This window comes from Aedes aegypti, chromosome 1 (assembly GCF_002204515.2).
Source record: "Aedes aegypti strain LVP_AGWG chromosome 1, AaegL5.0 Primary Assembly, whole genome shotgun sequence".
In the NCBI taxonomy this organism is placed as follows: domain Eukaryota; kingdom Metazoa; phylum Arthropoda; class Insecta; order Diptera; family Culicidae; genus Aedes; species Aedes aegypti.
The window spans coordinates 24,875,074-24,893,396 of record NC_035107.1 but is presented as its reverse complement, the minus strand read 5'-3'; the positions used below and the strand labels follow the sequence as shown (position 1 = coordinate 24,893,396).

Genomic DNA, 18,323 nt, shown 5'->3' with positions numbered 1-18,323 from the left:
TCGACCAGAACTAGTTCGCACCCATCATTATAACACCTCCCCATTCCTTCTCCAAATACCCGCAGGACCCTTGGTTTTATACTTGGTTTTACCCTTGGTGTTACATTTAGTGCCGCTTTTAGAGTGACCTTGGCCGTAGAGCGTGGGCCGTGGAGTGCGCGTAGTTGTCCTATCGCCTCAAAATACGCTGCAGTACTCTTCGTTACCCTCGAGACTGCAAACGCGTGCCTTGTGCTTGAGGCCGCATCTGGAAACGCCATTTTGCCAACAGCGACGCAGCATCGGCAAGCCAAGGTCTAGGAAGGTGAAGACTGTAGGAAGGAAGCACGGAGAGGAGTCACGGTCGCAGTCCAACCGAGGAGAGGAGGACGAAGGTGTGGCAGCGGAACGGAGAAAGGGCCCCGCCACCAGAAGAAGAGAAGAAGAGGAAGTGGAAGGTAGGAGATAGGCTGTAAAAAGTGGTGACTTCGGTAAAGTTGTTAAGTAGCTCAAGTACTATCATTATTCTAGTCAAGAGATTCGAGATTTTTCCACTAGACTGATCATGAAACTTTTGTTTTGCGGTTATCTCAGGATCCTGACCACTTAGAAAGATGACGTCTTCTGAAAAATGTTTATTCTAGCCGAGATGTTCGAGATTTTGTTAGGTAGCGCAAGTGAGCATAAAACTTTTATTATGCAAATATTTTAGGTTCATGACAACTTAGAAATTTGACGCTTTTGGTAAACTTGTCCAATAAGTCAAGGGTTATTATTGTTCGAAACATGCAATTCAATATTTTGTCCCCAGACGGCACTAGTGAGTATGATTTTTTTTGCCAAAAGTCTCGAACCTTTTGGTTAGAACAAATCATTTTTATGAAAAGGCCTACTTTATAAATAGTCAGGATTAGGAGATATCTTAAAAATAAGCGAATTGAAGCGGTCATTGACTCATGGATATATCGAGTCATAGAACAGAAATGCTTTTGAGAGCTTTTCGAGTGGATTATCAACGTAATCATGAAATTCTGTTTTAGTGTGGTTCCATGAGTCGATATCGAATCATGGAACATCGACTAATGGAGATTTCACTGTACCACCTTGTGGCAAAACCTCGAATCGCTCTGGTAGAATAATTATAGATCTTGAGCTACTGAACATCTTTGCCAAAGACGTCATCTTTCTAAGTGGTCATGATCCCGATCCCGGATATCCGCAGAACAAAGGTTTTATGCTCACTAACGCCGCCTGGTGGCGAAATCTCGAATCTCTTGGCTCAAACAATAATAGTAATTGAGCTACTGAACAACTTTGCCGAAGACGCCATCTTTCTAAGTGTTCAGGATCCTGAGATATCAGAAAAAAAAACAAAATTTCGATGCCCACTAGCGCCGTCTGGTGGCAGAATACTGCAATTCTATGATCACTGCATGTTAGCCCTTAATCTACTGAATAATTTTGCAGAACATTATGAACCTGTATCTTGATGACTTTTGAAGATATTGATCATTTAAAAAAAACGGTCGTTATTCTGAATTTCGGTTGTAAAAAAGTGGTCGTGAACAGAACCGTCGTAAAAGAACGGTCGTAAAAAGAGGTTGGAGTGTATATAATATACACCCACAGAGGGTTTGTAATGAAATATTACTGAGTCCTTGAGGTCTATCAACCCACGCAGAGGTTGATGCTGTTTGCTTCCACCAGAGTTTGGAAACCTCTGCTTTCAATCGTCCGGTAGCCGCCGCGCTCCCCGAGAACCTTTCTCACCCCCAGCAGCCTCCTGCGATGCCTTCCATTTCCATATGTAATCGGCATGGCTGCTGCGACTGGATGGATGTTGCAACTTTCTTCTGGCGGTTGGTGGGGCTCTGTGGGGGTGTCGGTTTGCGTGTGTGTGTGCCGTGCCGACCGACTGTATGTGTGCTCGGTGTGAAAAGTGCAAGCTAGTGTTTCCCTCTCTCTGGGGCTCATGCTCATGCTCTCACTTCCCTCACTGTGCAGTAATGTGTGTTTTATGGACGGCCGGAATGTACATCTTTCATTTGTTTTTCTCCAACCGTGTCCGAGTCATCTTCCGCGTGTGCGATTTCGGAATCCGATTCCGTCTCTTCTCGGTGGTTGGCGGCGGCGCTTCGGCATTGTCTTCCCTTGGGCAGCGTGTGGGATTTTTCGTGTAGGGCTAATTTGGTAATCGGATCCGGATCGTGAGCTCTTCCTGTCGCACCCTGTCCCCTTTCCTTCGGTTTGGCGCGAGGAGGATCATGAAGCCAGGCGTTTGGTTGTCCGGCAGCCTACTTGGACTGCAGTGAGTTGAAGTCTTCCGATTGGCAGTGAATCGCGGTGGTTATCGCATTTCGCGCGTCACGGATTGAATTAGGGGGCACCTGTCCGGTCCCGTCACAAAGTGATAAGTGAGTGCACGCCAATAAGTGAGATCGGATTAGCGTCAGGGAAAGTTGCGGTGCGTTTAGGCTTGGGTGGCTTCTGTCCAGTCTACAGCGACATTGACCATGTTGGTCCCGGCGGAGATGATTGCGGTTCAGTCCAAGACCGTGTTCCAGATCAATAAATACTACGCCGAGAAGGTCCAGCTGCGGATGGGCAACATTGCCCGGGTGATTCGGGAGATTTGCAAGATCGTGCAGGAGGTGCTGAGGGAGGTGGAAGTACAGGAGCCGAGGTTTATATCAAGTTTGGTGGAGTGCAATGGAAGGTGAGTTTGCTGGAATTTGGAGCCTGAGAAAGGGGTGGTGCTCCCATTTTGGACCTTCTCGCATAATTATCTACTTGTGAAATAAGAATAGAAAACGTAGCAATCAAGTCTTGTTATAATGACAATTTTTATAGTGACATAGCTTGCTATAGCACCAAATAGCTTATAAGATTGTGGGTGATGATATCCAGTCTGCGATTAACAAATCTCATCGAAGTTTTGTTAAAGTGTAACGTTATATCGTTACTTGCGTTTGACAAAATAATAAAAGGACACTTAGCAATCATTATCATCATCATTACCAACTGTCAAAATTTCATTCATAAAATAAGCGATCAGCTGTTCAAAAACGAAATGAATAAACCCGTCGGAAGATTGTACTACTATAGTAGTAAGTCCAACTTATAAATACGTCCAGCTTGATAAATACGTACCGTTTTTGGTTTTTCTTATACATTTCATCTGAAGATACAAAAGTTGCAAGTTGTTTCTTAAAAACATGTACCGAAAATTGGGTAAAGTCGATCACTTTTAAGCGATTCTGTTCTACAAAATCTGGTCGAATGCATCAATGATCATCTAAATATTTTTCAAACCTATACCTGATGGGATATTTATTAGGCCTTCCTTAGCCGAGTGGTTAGAGTCCGCGACTACAAAGCCAAACCTGAAGATGTCTCGGTTTGATCCAGGATCTTTTCGTAATGGAATTTTTTTGACTTCTTTGGGCATAGAGTATCATCGTACCTGCCACACGATATACGAATGCGAAAATGGCAATTTAGGCAAAGAAAACTCGCAGTTAAAAACTGTAGCCCCAGTGGGGACGTTAATGTCAAGAATAAGAATGCGAGTAACTGACACTGAAGAAGACTGCAAGTGGTAGTCGAAATACGCGTATCCGTCAAAGATAAGCATTTAGGAGCGGAATCAAAAGGTACACGGTACTCCATCTACTTTTAAGTTTCTCTATTGGGATTCTGCTCAGAGAATTCGATTAATAATAAGAGAAGAATGGGATATTTATTAAGTTTCAACAAAACGTTGCGATTGTTAATAAAACAATTTCCAGAGTGTTAATATTCCAATTTTTGATTCTGAAGTGGAGTTGATCAGTTACTTGGATAGGTTTCCTGGCTGATAGGCGAATATTGTTGCTAATTCATCTCACGATTTCAAATTAATGAGAATCAGTTGGTTTTACACGGACATCATTGAAAAAATATCAGAATATTCTCTGCATATGAGCGCATATAGTGGTACTTTTTGGAATAAATATCTCGCATGTATCTAGCTTGTTATTACTAAGCAAACGAATGTATTTCCACGTTATTAACTATGCTACGATAAAGAGAAGATCCTCCTCTATCTCAAAGTTGGGATAGTTTTTGTCTTGGTTCATTCATTTGCTTCAAACAATGAGTTACACAATCGGATACCAATGGCTTTTAGGGCAAGATCGTAAGTTATGCAAGATATAAGCTATGGACCAATGCACGAGCTCACTAGTTGTCGTTATAGCAGTGCCGTGACCATGGTAACGAGTGAATTTAGCACCGATAAACGTGAAATTAATGAACTCGTGCATAGGTTCATGGACCGATGCACGAGTTCACGGGTTTGACGTTTGAGCGGTGCCGAATTCATTTGTTTCCATGGTCAAATAGTGAACTCGTTGCATTGGTCCATAAGGACTGAATTTTACGAATGATCATAAAACGGGATTGCTTTAATAGTTTTTTGAAAAAAAAAAACTGATTATTTTTGCATTCTGTTTTAGAGATCTTCATTTCATATTTTAAAAACAAACGGCAGTTCAAAATTCAAAAACGTTTGGAAATACTACCTCTCATATCTTGTCTACCATACTTACGATAGATGCCTGTGAAAATTTCAGCTTTTTCGGTGCCGATTTAAAGGTGGCCCAGAGGCGATGTAGGTTTAAATGGAAATTACGGTGAAGAAATAAAAAAAAAATATATAAAAACGTTAGTACTGTTATTCAAGTACAAACTTATTATCTATATAAATAAAAATGGAATGGTGTTTGTATGTCACGAAATGGCTTACGAACGGGTCAACGGATATGAATGATTCTTTCTCAGTTTTGTTTGTCAAGAGTTCCGACGTGTTTGTGTGTATAAAAATCCCAGGATATTCACCGGGAATGTTGAAAAAACGAGCGCGAACGAAACTGTCATTTTATATGGGACGATCAAAAGCGTTTTTCATCAGCCTACTTGATGGCAAGACGATGTTTGCCGGGACCACTAGTTTAATAGTGAAAACTCATTCTTCAAAACCCAATAAAGAAAATAGCTGAAAAATAAATCTATTTTTAGATTTGTTTCGAGATTTTTGCAGAAGTTTGCAGGGCTAAATGCCCATATAAAGTTAAACAATAACAAACAAATTCATGACTATCTGTTCTTCCATTGGTCATATTGAAAAATTGTTAGCTGAATCTCGTTTATTCGCACAGTCGAGCTCGTGAAAATAATCAAGTGTGTAGTATCTAAGTAATAAATATTTCGGTTCGGTGTTCAAAAAAGCAGGATCAAGTGTTTTTTAATGGTTTCAGAAAAACATGCCCCAGGCACACATTGGTCCAGATTTTCAAATAACTGGCAAAAACCCCATTTCCAAACTTAGTTTTTAGTTGAAAATCAAAGTCAAACATTCATCTACTTTATCGGATAGTTGAGAATACGTACGAGAATTTAAAAATAAACATGTTTTTCTGCATGTTCAGACGTTAAATAAGTGCACATGTCCAAAAACCTAAATTTTTGCTGCAAAACTCAACTAATCTGTTTTCACCAAAACCCGTGTAAATTTGGGTTTCAGCATATTTTTTTCTGATCGATAACTCATTCTTATATAGATTTAACATCTTCGAATGCAAATTTATATTCGAGTGTCGTTAACTTTATTAAATTAATACTCATTGTGGTAGGTTCCTCAAATATTCAAAGAATAGCATCTTTATACCGTACAAATCGCTCCCCGCCACTTCCCGCGGAGATGTCTTGCTCAAATGTGCGTTTAAGACTAAGGAATCGATTGAAAAAGATTCTTCGTGCCTAAGTTTTCCTAAACAATAGTTGTTTGAAAAAGTTGAGGGCAAAACAACGTATGAAAAACAGCATTTTTGCTAGAATTTTGCCCTATGATAACCAAAAAATTGTGATTTTGCCCAAAATAGAGTCTTCAACCCTAAATCATGTTCCGAAACACTTGTTATGGCTAAAAAACAGTAAAATATTGAGAATGCGCAATTTTTGCCATGATATTTCAGAACTGGACCAATGTGAGGCATTTGAATTGAAAATTCAAAATATTTGCATTATTTGTTGTAGGGTAGAAGTACCAATTATGGCAATAGTGGGAATAAAAAGAGATTTATTTCTCCCTCCCCTAAATGATGAACATCATTTTTGAATGAACCCTTAATTACTAAGATTTTTCAATCACACGTTCGGAAACGTTCGCAAGCGGAAGATGCTAATTTCATGGTAGAGAGGGTTTTCAGCAATAATCGATTTTTGAATTTTCGCTCTTTTTTCGTTAAAATTAGGTTTTGGAAAGGTAATGTGAGTTCATTAATGCTGTTTTGCCTCATGTTTTGCATTTTAACTACATTTTGATTCCTTTTCAAAAATTAATTTGCTCTCATGACCCATTGCAATAAATTGATTTAACATCTATTTAATACTCATTTTTTTGAAAATCTATCATCTATCTATACCAATCACTTCATTACTTATTAAAGTTGCATTATCATTCGCTCTGGATGACGTTTGAGTTCATTTCGTGCAAATATTCGATAGTCCATAATTGGTACACTTTTGTGTCCAATGCTACGAACGCTATTGCCATAATTGGTACAAAGACAACGCTTTTCAAAACCAATTTTTAGAAGCTTAAAGTCAATTTAGTACTAAAACTGTTTAATTCATCTGTTTCGCGAGGCTTCAAACTAATAATTGACATCAACAAGTCATGCTTACTTTTTAGAAACGCGGTTAAAATTTGATTTTTATCCACACTGTTGACATATTGCATCCATAATAACCCACCCTATCGAAATAGCATAATCGAAAATCAGAATTGATGGAGTCCTAAACGTATCTTCAGGGCACCAACATATCATGTAGTCCGGTTTGACTTAAACACCGACCGCTTGAAAGATTGCATAAAGATTAATTTACTGTTTACCCATAATTTTCATGGTTTTAAGGTTACACAGAAAAAAAATCCGTTCTCGTATCCGTGAACAGCAGACGTGAACTCGTCAACAAGCAAAAATACACCGTGAACTAGATCATGTTTATGTGACCGTTGGTGGCAGTTCATGGTGTATTTTTGACAGTTCACGTTCTCCAGAACTCTTTTTTGGGCGTGTACTTCGATACAGTCGACCTATGCCGAAATCGAGCCAAAGAACATTTTTTCATGAACACTAGATTGAAAATCTGATTGTTTAGCAAAACTGGGTGTTGCTCGTGGTATAATTTATAATCGTAATATTTTTGCTTCAGAATACTATTCTAAACTTAAATCATTTTGTTTAGATGAATGGCAAAATTCTTGGAATTCAAGCGACAAAGGTCGATGGTGTCATTCTATTTGTCCTGTAGTTAATTATTCTCCCTGGTTTAAAAATATAAGTTTTAGTAGAAACTTCATTTGTTGTTTTTCAAGATTGATTTCAAATCATTATATTTGTAACAGTCATTTATATCGTATAAATTTGAAGGATTCAAATTTATGTGATTGCGGTGATTTTTATGAAGATATTGATCATATTGTATTTGTATGTTCAAAATATGTCCTACCTAGAATTAAATTTGAGAATCGCTTAAAAAACATTATGAATTGTATTCCTGGATCTGTTCGTGATATACTTGGTAGCAAATGTCCTTCTATTTTGAAATTATTATTTGACTTTTTGAATGAAATTTCATATATTGTTTGATACTCGTGCATTTTTTTTGTTTGTTTATTTTCAGATTAGTACCATAATTTCGTGATGACCCTCCTTTATCCATATGATGTTGTTTCCCCTGGAAATTCATGCACTTGGCCCTGTTATGGTTTATGTCCGTTGGAGCCTATGGATAATATATTCATATTATAACGTTTTGGAAAAGATGAAGAGGTTTTGTGCCTCTTTGAGAAAGATTTTTATAGAAATCACTCAAAGGGGTTTTTCCCTCTTCCAAATTTTTGTTAAATAAATAAATAAATAAATAAACTAGATTGAAAATCACTCCGTTACCAGGAAAATTGAAAACAAACAGATGAAATTTCGTCTTCGGAAATTATTTTGATTCACTAAAATTGAGTCTAGTAACCTTTGATAATGGGCATATCGACATGCGGAGAGATACTCGGGAATGAAAATCACATCGAGATAGGGAGATATTGAGATGTAACATCGAGATGTAGAGAGTCGACTGCAATAACTATATAAATGATGTGAAATGTTGAAACTGGATTGAAGAGTGTTATTAGAGAAAGTAGGTAAAGTTTTGTCCAGAAAATTATAGGATTTACAGAAGAATCACCTAAAAACTGTTTAAAGTTGTAACAATCATGACAAACATCATAATGGGCCTAAAGAATTTGAATGAAATTGTATTTATAAACAAAATCGTATATAAATCACTCGTTTTTGGAATAATAATAAATTTATTTCGAACAAAATCGAATGCATCCCGTAGGCGTATAACGTTGTAAAAAATGCTTTCCACAAAGAGATTTGAGACCGAATTCATGTTCTACTATAACTAGTCTATCAAGAATGGACGACGAACTTTTCGTGACTTTATTAAATAGTGACCGCAGAATAGATTGTTTGCAATCGTTTCAAAAACATTAATTTCAATCGTTTCAAATCTCATCATTTTTTTAATATTCGAATATAAAGCCTCGAATGTACTCGATTGTTACGAAAATAGCTCTGACATGAAGTGTTGCACTAGTCTTTTACATTCGTTTTCCTTAACTGATTAATAGAAATTGTGGGTATGTGTAGTATTTTGATGGTCCCACACTATCAAAGTTACCCGCATTATCAAAGATACCCTGTTCTACGGTACTTTCGAACCGTGAGCTGTGAAAGCCAATGAGGGGGTACTTGCCTTAAATGACTGCAGTTTGCTTTGAAAACAGCAACCTGTTAAGGAAGCCGTACTATTTTCTCTGAAAATAATATTTTAATTTCAATGCAAAATCGGAACTGAGTGCAGAAAACAAATAATATGGTATAACACAGCGTAACAAAAATGACACTTTCGCGTGTCTCAAGGATCAAATTATGTGTTTCTAGTAGATTTTTGGTCGCTGAATCTAATGCTGATCTCAGATATGTTGCAGCACGTCACAATTTTTAGCTACAGGTTGCCAAAGTTGTATAAAACACTGTTTTTATTGATGTTCACATAAAATTCAAGGTATGATTTATCTAACTTTTTTGTGATATAATCTACCAAACATGCTTAATAGGACTTGAACTTTTAATTTAGATACAAATCAGTTGAAATTTTACGATAAAATTTAGCTTAAATCGATTTTTTCCAACATCTTTGCAGTCTTCATATAAAATTCTTCGTTTCTCTTATATGGCAAAATACAATACTTTTCTGAACCACCAAAAAATAACATTTTACCATCGAAAATATTATGAACTTCGTTGATAATTATTGTTCTATACATAAAGTTTGAATTCTGTGACAAATTGAGCAAACAAATTGCCGTACAAGTTGAAAAACTTGCATGCAAGTTGTTTGAAACAGTCAAATTAAGCATTTTCAACAGTCTCATATCTCAAAAACTAGACGTGCCATGATATTTCTGAAAACGGCAATGGACTCAGCAACCCTTCATTTAGTAAATAGCGGTATTTTGGTTCTTGAGACAAAACCGTGTTCCGCAGTGTAATTGATTGATTGTTTGTAGAAAACTTGTTATTTTGTTCATGAAATAATTTCCGTTCTGGAGTCAAACAATTTGTTGGAAAATCAAGAGGTATTTTCATTTTATGTGGCACAACTAGAAGTGTGATAATTTTTATATTTTATTATAACTCACTTGACATTCAATTCACATGGGTGATCAACTACTATTCCCTACTGGTCAAATACAACCCGAATTACAGTACCGTAATTCGGGGGCAAATTGTTCACGGGTGTGAATGCGATCAGTCTGGAATCGAATTACAATTACTTTCACGTATAACATAAACGTTTCGTGTGCATTACTTTAAAAGTTTTGTAGTTCTAGATGTCTAATGATGGTTTTATGTCGTTTTATTATTCGAAATTTCTATGAGGCAACAATTAAAGTATCTCTGCAGAATTTATTGAAAGAATTGTTAAAAAATCTGACTGGTTTACTGTGGAACCCCATTGGAAAAAAAATGCAGGAATCATGTAAGTAATGCTTCGTACTAGTCCTTAGTTTAAATCAAGGAATAATACGAGAAGTAAGTGGATTCAGGAATGAATCCCTGAAAGAAGCAAAATAATCTTAAAGTGAAATATTGATGCTATTCTCAAGCAGAAAACCATGAAAAAATCTTTGTGAAATGTTCAAGGGCTATCCTGTAGAATCCTGTAAGCATCACAAGAGGGGATATATAGAGGTGTTGATATGATAGCTTTCGGGAACTATCCAGTGATAGGTGAACATGATTCGGGAGTAATACTAAAAATATCTAGAAATATTCTCAGCGGACGGGAAAGAACATGATAAATCTCTAGTGTGATTCCCCTGAGCAATTCTTGGAACATTTTTAGAGTAATCACTGAAGTGGTTTCTAAAAGAGTCTCTTAAAGAATTCTAACAAAGGGTTAGGTTTATACCCCTCAGAGCCAATAATTTTGGAACAAATTTTTAGCATAAAACCTTCTGAAATATAAAAATCTTCGACTGCGCCGTTTTTGATATCCTGTTTGGCTTATTTCATCGTCTAGCTGTTGTCTGAAGTTTCATAGTCGGGTCTCTAGTTAGTTAAGTGCTTAGGTACCAGTCACAGTAGACACGATATGCAAACCAAAAAACATTGTAAGTGAGTTTTTGACTTCGCTTTGCGTTGCGGATTCACTCCGATCATTTTTGAGGATTGGCAATCTCCAATGATGGTCCAATGATCTTCTAACGCGATTTTTTTTCCAGCTTCCTCTACATAGTGATGGTCGTTAGTGTTCGTAAATTAGTGGATGGACTCCAATGAACATGAATAAAGTTGTGTTGGGAAAATATATTCTAATATTTTAAACTTTGGGATTTTTTGGATTTGGTTGTTTTCCAGCAGGATTCAGATAGAATCATGTATTAGTGCATAAGAATGTGCATGAAAATCTCAAACGTGTTAATGATCTCTCTCGCTAGAGAGCTCATTTACTGAGATTTGAATACACAGGGATCCTAACAATGAGTTTTTGCTGATCAAAACCTGACTACAGTTGGGAAATAACTATAGGTTATAATTTTAAAGCTAAGTATACCGCTCTGCTAGTAGTAAGTAGATTATTAAAATCTGGGCTCTTGAAAATTGAAGTAGAAAAATAGGCATCCTTTTTGACGGCCATCTTTGAATTCCAACAAACATTTTCTCAAACAACTTTGACATTTATTTGGAATACTTTCCAAGCACGAAACTTGCTCTTTTGGGAACCATTTTTTTTTAAAGAAAACAAATATTATTTGGTTAGAAAACTGTGCTTGGTTGAATTTAAATTGATTGTTTAAAAATGTGTTATATTGGAATGTATTCATCATGTATTTCCAATTATTGGAGCAGGAGACAACGTGGCGTAGTTGGCTACATGTTCGCTTCATAAGCGGATGGTCATGGGTGTGATTCCTAGCCCCCTCATTCAAAAATTTCGTCTGTTTGCTCAAGAACAACACGAGCCCATCCGTCCAACATCACAGCCGTCTGAAAGCGGACTGACATCTTGACCCTCCTCTGAGCAAGCGTGCAATTGCACCTGGATTAACACGGCAATCGACAAAAAAACGGCTATGAACAAATGGACCTCTCTTGGACTGAGAAAAGCATCCCTGCGTGCTCTTCGGATCTACCTGCAAAAAAAGTAATGAGCGCAAAGAGACAGCGTAGCATCAGATCCAGAAATAGATTAGGTAATAGAATAATATGAATTTGGGCGTTGTGCTCTAGTACAACAGTCGAATTGATCCTCGCTCTAGTGATGCCCAATGTCGAAAAGAGCTACAAATAAGAATATAAATAAAACTGAGAATAAAAATTAAAAAAAAATATTGGAGCAAACTACAAAAATTCCTCACTGGTACTTTAGGAATCGTTATCGATGATATAATTTATTTATGAATCTTAATAGTTTGAAATCATCTCTCAATAAGTGATACTGACAACTAACAAATTAAACCCCTTTCGGCAGCTTATTTTTATTACAAGAAAAGTCAAAGCGTGATATTATTTTTGTGTTTCGATATTTTGCACTATTTTCTTACACGTTCTTACACGTTGAAAAAAATCTGCTCTACAATGTCAGGTTACAAGAAGCTTTTCTGGAAAAAATCATTCAAATCAATAGAGTTTTCTCCGAGGAGTCTAAAAATTGTAATATGTTTTTTTTAGATTCAAATACGGCCGTAGTGGTACCATAACTATAAAAAGGTTGCAACAAATTTATTCATTTTTTTTAGAAGAGACTCTCATCAAGATATTGTTGAGAAATTAATGAAATTGAACATGACAAAAAATCTGGGGTACCGTAATTTCGGGTGAAATTGATCATTTTTCACGGTTTTTCTAGTCTGTTTTCTATAATGTTAACAATGCCAAACAACTAAATGCAGGAAAACAAGTACGAAGGTGAGCCTCATCGACTCATGTAGCGAAATTTTCTAACAAATGTCATTTTAGTGTTAACAAATATCTCTAAAATAAAAAATCAGGGGATCTCAATTCGGGGTGAAATTGATCACTTGTCAATGCCATTATTGTTAGTTTTCAAAACAACTCTACATGATAAATTTGAGCTCTCTGAATCCGAATATGCTTGTCAAATTCTTAACAATGCAATATTTATATAAATAACGAACAGTTAAATTTCAACAATTACGCGGAAAACGCCTAAATGTATGCAATTTCCTAAGGAAATCAATGATATCTAACAGAAATTCAATTAATTCAACCATATGAGCTAATTGGTACGAGTTTTGGTAATGAAATCTGGTTTAGGGATATATCTCAAGCATCCTCACAAACTTTCAGGTTCATACCATGTTCAAATCGTTGCTTAGAAATAGAAGTTTATAGGTGTTTGTCATTGCTGCACCGTGCATGATTTTGAAATTTTACATTGTTTTCATAATAATAAACATTCTTTAACGTAAAAAAACTTCACAACACACAATTCGACAATAGGTACGACAAACAACGTTCATTTATTGCAGCTTACATTGATATTTGTGCTACATTACGAATAAATAAAATCGTGTGATACGATGATCAATTTCACCCTTCTGATCAATTACACCCGATTTTACGGTATATTAACGTGGGTTATGCTTTCGCGTCGGTCCCAAAAGAATTTTTGAATATTTCCGTATTTAGATCAAGGAATCAATGATCAAAATCGACACTAATTCTAAAAGTAGAAGAAAAGCAAAAAAATATTGCTTCTTAAATATTTATGTGTGCTAGTAGAGATGTTTAATCAAACTTTAAACGATCAATATTAAATTGTAAAACTTTCAGAAGGTGTTGTAGTTGAGTTCAGAAACAAAATTACGTATAAATCTTTTTTGCTTGGGATTCCAGACTGTTTTCAGCTTTTAATATCTCTCAAAAAACATATCAATTTTGGATCAAGGAGTAGATTGTTTTGAGAAACGAAAAAAAATCGGCAATATCTAAAATATTAATGACAATCTTTAAAAGTTCTTAATTTAAATTATAATACCTTGACTTGGAGAAGCAGCCTTGTAGCATTCACTCATGAATTAGTTTTTTAACTGAGTAACGTTAAATAAGTTATTGCATGGAGTCTAATATGCGACTCGCGCTATCAATGTTAACCACACCTCGATTACCCGGTTTTGATGTTGTACTATAAATCTCCTCGTATAAAAATTCAACAATTCAATTTTTTTTGCGATTCTGTTATAGATGCTATAAATATTCAACTTGAGGAGGGTCCGTAGCCTTGAGGTTACGCTTTCGCTTCATAAGCGGAAGGTCATGGATTCAATTCCCAGCCCCTCCAAAATATAACCCGTCCAGCCACCAGAAGACGCCGCACGGAGGACCGTGCATAGGGGAGCACATCCATCCTCCGTCAGTATCAGATGGTGACTGAGACAAATTGACCCACTTCGCAGGCAGCTAGCCTCAAACGACTCAGGAACGCGGCAAAACGAACCACCGCAAGAGCAATGGACTATGGCTTATGGAAATCGATTGGACCAACAGCAGAGCACTCTCCTACCTGCTCGGTGTGAGAGCAAAAGAGCAGAAGAGAGTGAAAGCAGATGTAAATATAGATTAGCTAAAAATAGAACTCTATCGGTAAGGAAGATACAGATAAAAACTGATTCCGGCACAGTAGTGGCCACGCCTTAATAATAATAAAAAAAAAAAAAAATCTTTAACTTAAATTGAACTTTCTTGAATGACATTTTGCAAAAATACCATCGTTGATTCTACTAATACAAACAATAAATTCTTTAATACTTTTTTTTGCTTGCGTTATGGTGTTTTATTATTTATATATTTAAACTTGGTAACATTTTTATCTGTTATGTTCAGTCCTTTACGAATCTCATACTCTACTTAATTGATGTTTAGTCAGACAGAATCAAGTCATTCTAGTAGTTCCAGGAAAACGCTCCCAGGCCATTTGAAACAGCAAAATATTTACATTATTTGCTGATGCGGGAAGTTTCCTAAGCGATGAACTATCTGTTTTGAAGATGCATCGAAAAAATCAGTATTGATAGAGTCGTTGAATTATCGTTAAGAGGTCTAAATATTAACTAGCACCTGAACACTTTAGGTCCAGAAAAAAGTTTTTAACTAATTGATTTGAATGGGTTTCAACTGCCAATTTCGACCATTTGTCTTTCTGATGTTAATTTTTTGGTCATGTTTCATTCGGCCGTTTACAATATGGCAACTTTCTCTTAAAACTCACTTGCAAAAAGTTGCAAGTTTGATATTTTACTTCCTTTTCAAAACACACTAAACTGGGAAGTTTTGGGATATCACGGGAAGAGGTAAATTTTTGATTCAGAATCCCTCAACATAAATAATGGCTGAAAGATTGACGTTCTACAGTAACACTTGTAAGGAATTTTTCATTTATGTTTTAGGATATTATGAATTATAAATTGTATTGTTACCATAACCTAAATGCGGAGTTGCAAATAAAAGTGTGGGATCCCAGACAACCAGAAATCGCATGAAAGTGCACGTTACAACTCGTTTATCCATACTGATTACATCAAACTCGCACAACACCGTGGATGAACTCGTCAGATTAATGAGTTTCCTCGCATAGAACATTTCTTTTCTGAGTTCATTTGTACATTTTATTTCGTCTCGTACACTCGTACAAAGTAAGTCGAATCAATCCGTAGCTGCTGTCAAATCAACATTTGTTATCATAAGTGAAGTCGCATAAGATCACAGGTTAGTTCGGTAGAATATTTATACACTCGCATTGTATGTTATTATTCATCACATAATATATGCACGCATATCGCCTCCACTTTTGTACGTAGAAGGCCTTTTCGCGACATCTTATAAGTGAATTTTTGCACATATAAAGCCTCCAGGTGATTTCGTTATACGTACATTTTGGTTGTCTGGGATTGTCTTGTGCTAATTAAATGCGTTGAAGACGCCGATCCACTGATGTGTTTTAAGTATGTCACAAATGAACGTCAAATTAACGTCATCGTTCTTTATATGTACACACATGTTGATCACAGTGCCATCGTTTTCGTGACACTTAACATGTAAAATTACATATTTTTCGTTTAATCGTCAAGCATACGTTCTTGTGTCGTTCCATTACTTACATCATGTGTCATTCAGTCATAACATGAATTACGTCTACAGTAATTTTCATTTTTTTTTAGGACCGTAGGCACAGCACGTCAAGTTTTTAATATTGGGATATCAAAAATGCAGAATTTGTCAATTTCTGTTAACTTGCATGCAAGTTTACCAGTTTGTATGGCGATTTATTTGCTTAATTTGCTACAGAATTCGAACTTTATGTGTTTAATAATACTTATAAACATAGTTTATAATACTTTCGATGTTTAAAAGATTTTTTTTATTGATTAAGTAAAGTATTGTATTATGTCATATTGAAGAAACGAGGAATTTTGTATGCATACTGTACGCATGTTTTAAAACTCGGTTCAATCTTAATTTAATCGTGGAATTAAAACCAAATGATATCCTCAATTAAAATGAAAATCTGATTATGCATGCTTGATGGCTTAGATCATTAAAATGTTTAATAAATCATTATTTAAATTTTACGTAAACATTAGTAACGGGGCGGCAGAACTTTGCGTGAGGTAATTAATGTAGTTTCTTATGCTTTCGGGGTAATGGCGTTTGGAGTGGCGTCTCATAGAGTCTCAAAAAGGTGCAAGAATTGCCTTCAATGGCAGAGTGGTGATCTAGAGAGAACGATAAGCAATCAGCAGAAGGAGATGTTCGATCATTCTCGACTGAACACATATTGCCAAAGATGCTAGGGACGGTGGAACTCGAAAGAACCGTCAATCAAAAATTTAAAGAAGGGTGCGTATCAGATTACTGGTTCATGCACCACCCTGAAAAGCATGAAGATATGACAAAAACTTTTCGATAATCGGGAAATTCGGAGAATTGGCATTCGGGGTAACGACATTCGGGAAAAATAATACAACCATCGATAATAGATCTTTTTCCACTAATCCTCCGCCTTTTATCTGACTTTCACAGGTTCGAAGGCATCGAGGTGGTTACGCCCAACTTCTTCGAGGTGGTCCTCTACCTGAACCAGATGGGCGTGTTCAACTTTGTCGACGACGGATCCCTCCCGGGGGCGGCCGTCCTCAAGCTCAGCGATGGCCGCAAACGGTCCATGTCCCTGTGGGTGGAATTCATCACCGCTTCCGGGTACCTTTCGGCGCGGAAAATCCGCTCCCGCTTCCACACGCTAGTCGCGCAAGCCGTGGAGAAGTGTCCCTACCGGGAGATGGTCAAGCTCGTTCCGGACACGACCGAAGTCAAGCTGAAGATTCGCGAGAGGTACATCGTTCAAATCACACCGGCGTTCAAATGTACGGGAATCTGGCCGCGGTCGGCGGCTCATTGGCCCATTCCGCACATTCCGTGGCCTCATCCGGCCCTGGTGGCCGAAGTCAAGTCCGAGGGGTTCGACCTGCTGTCCAAAGAAAGTGTCATCCTGCAGGGTAAAAACGCCAACATCGAGGGCGATGCGTGGATCTTGCACTTCACCGAAGCGGAGAACCGACTGCTCCAGGGAGGCTACCGGAAGCGCTGTTTGAGCATCCTGAAGACGCTCTGCGATCGGCACCTGGATCTACCGGGCGCCCCGATAACCTACTACCACTTGAAGACGCTGCTGCTGTACGAGTGCGAGAAGCACCCGCGGGAAGCGGAATGGGATGCCAACTGTATCGGGGACCGACTGAATGGGATATTTCTGCAGATGATCTCGTGTCTGCAGAACCGACGCTGTCCGCACTATTTCCTGCCGAGTTTGGACCTGTTCAAGGGAAAGTCCCCGACGGCCCTGGACAATGCGTCGAAGCACGTGTGGAAACTGTGTCGGGAAATTTTGACCAGCACGAAGGCGTTCGATCGGTTGTAAGTCATATCTGCACAAGGAACACCAAAAACGTTCCGACTAACGAATGTATACGATACCGTGACAAAAATTTTCTCGTTTTTTACTAAGTAGATGAAATTTTTTAACTAATATTTAAGTGTTATTGAAAGTGTTTTGTTTCGTGAATAGGAACGTTTGGAAGGCTCTTCTCTTCTCTACTTTAAACTAAAGTAAGCGATTGGATTCATAACGCGTTCTCACGTAGCAGTAGGTGAAAATATCGTGTTAATATCTATGTGATTGGATTTTTGAGTTTTCTGTTTTTATCGATTTGAGATGATTGCAATACTTTTATTTATAATATACATATTTTATTAGCGCAAACGAAGCTTGTTCAAATAATAATATATAACAATAAACGAATATTATAACATAGCTTTTATGGGAAGTTCAACTTTCAAAAGTCATAAGCAAATTCTTTCTGGTGTTGCTTTTCGAATATTGTGAAATTCCTTGCCCTGGACCATAGTAAGTATCATATTGTTTTACAAAGTCTCAGTTCCCTCGAAAACGTGACTCGGATACAACATTGTTATTCTTGATACCCTAAATTAAAGGGTGCTCTGTAGTCTGTAGTGTATTCAACAGACGCACTAATTGAAACCGTGGGCCGTACGTTGCGCCTCTCGGATGACGACAAGTTTGCCGGCTTCGATTTCAATCGGTGGCTTCCAGCGTTTATTCCTCCTCTGAAGCTGACACAAATACTCACG

The 18,323-nt window shown here is 37.2% G+C and overlaps 1 protein-coding gene across 1 annotated transcript; it reads left to right on the top strand.

Annotated features, from left to right (window-relative positions):
* The first annotated feature begins 2,020 nt into the window (after window positions 1-2,020).
* Window positions 2,021-18,025, top strand: LOC5570128 (protein mab-21-like). The gene is made up of 2 exons (XM_001653057.2): window positions 2,021-2,695; window positions 16,698-18,025. The coding sequence occupies exons 1-2, from the start codon at window positions 2,493-2,495 to the stop codon at window positions 17,590-17,592; spliced, it is 1,098 nt and encodes a 365-aa protein (XP_001653107.2). The 5' UTR covers window positions 2,021-2,492; the 3' UTR covers window positions 17,593-18,025.
* The last annotated feature ends 298 nt before the right edge of the window (window positions 18,026-18,323 follow it).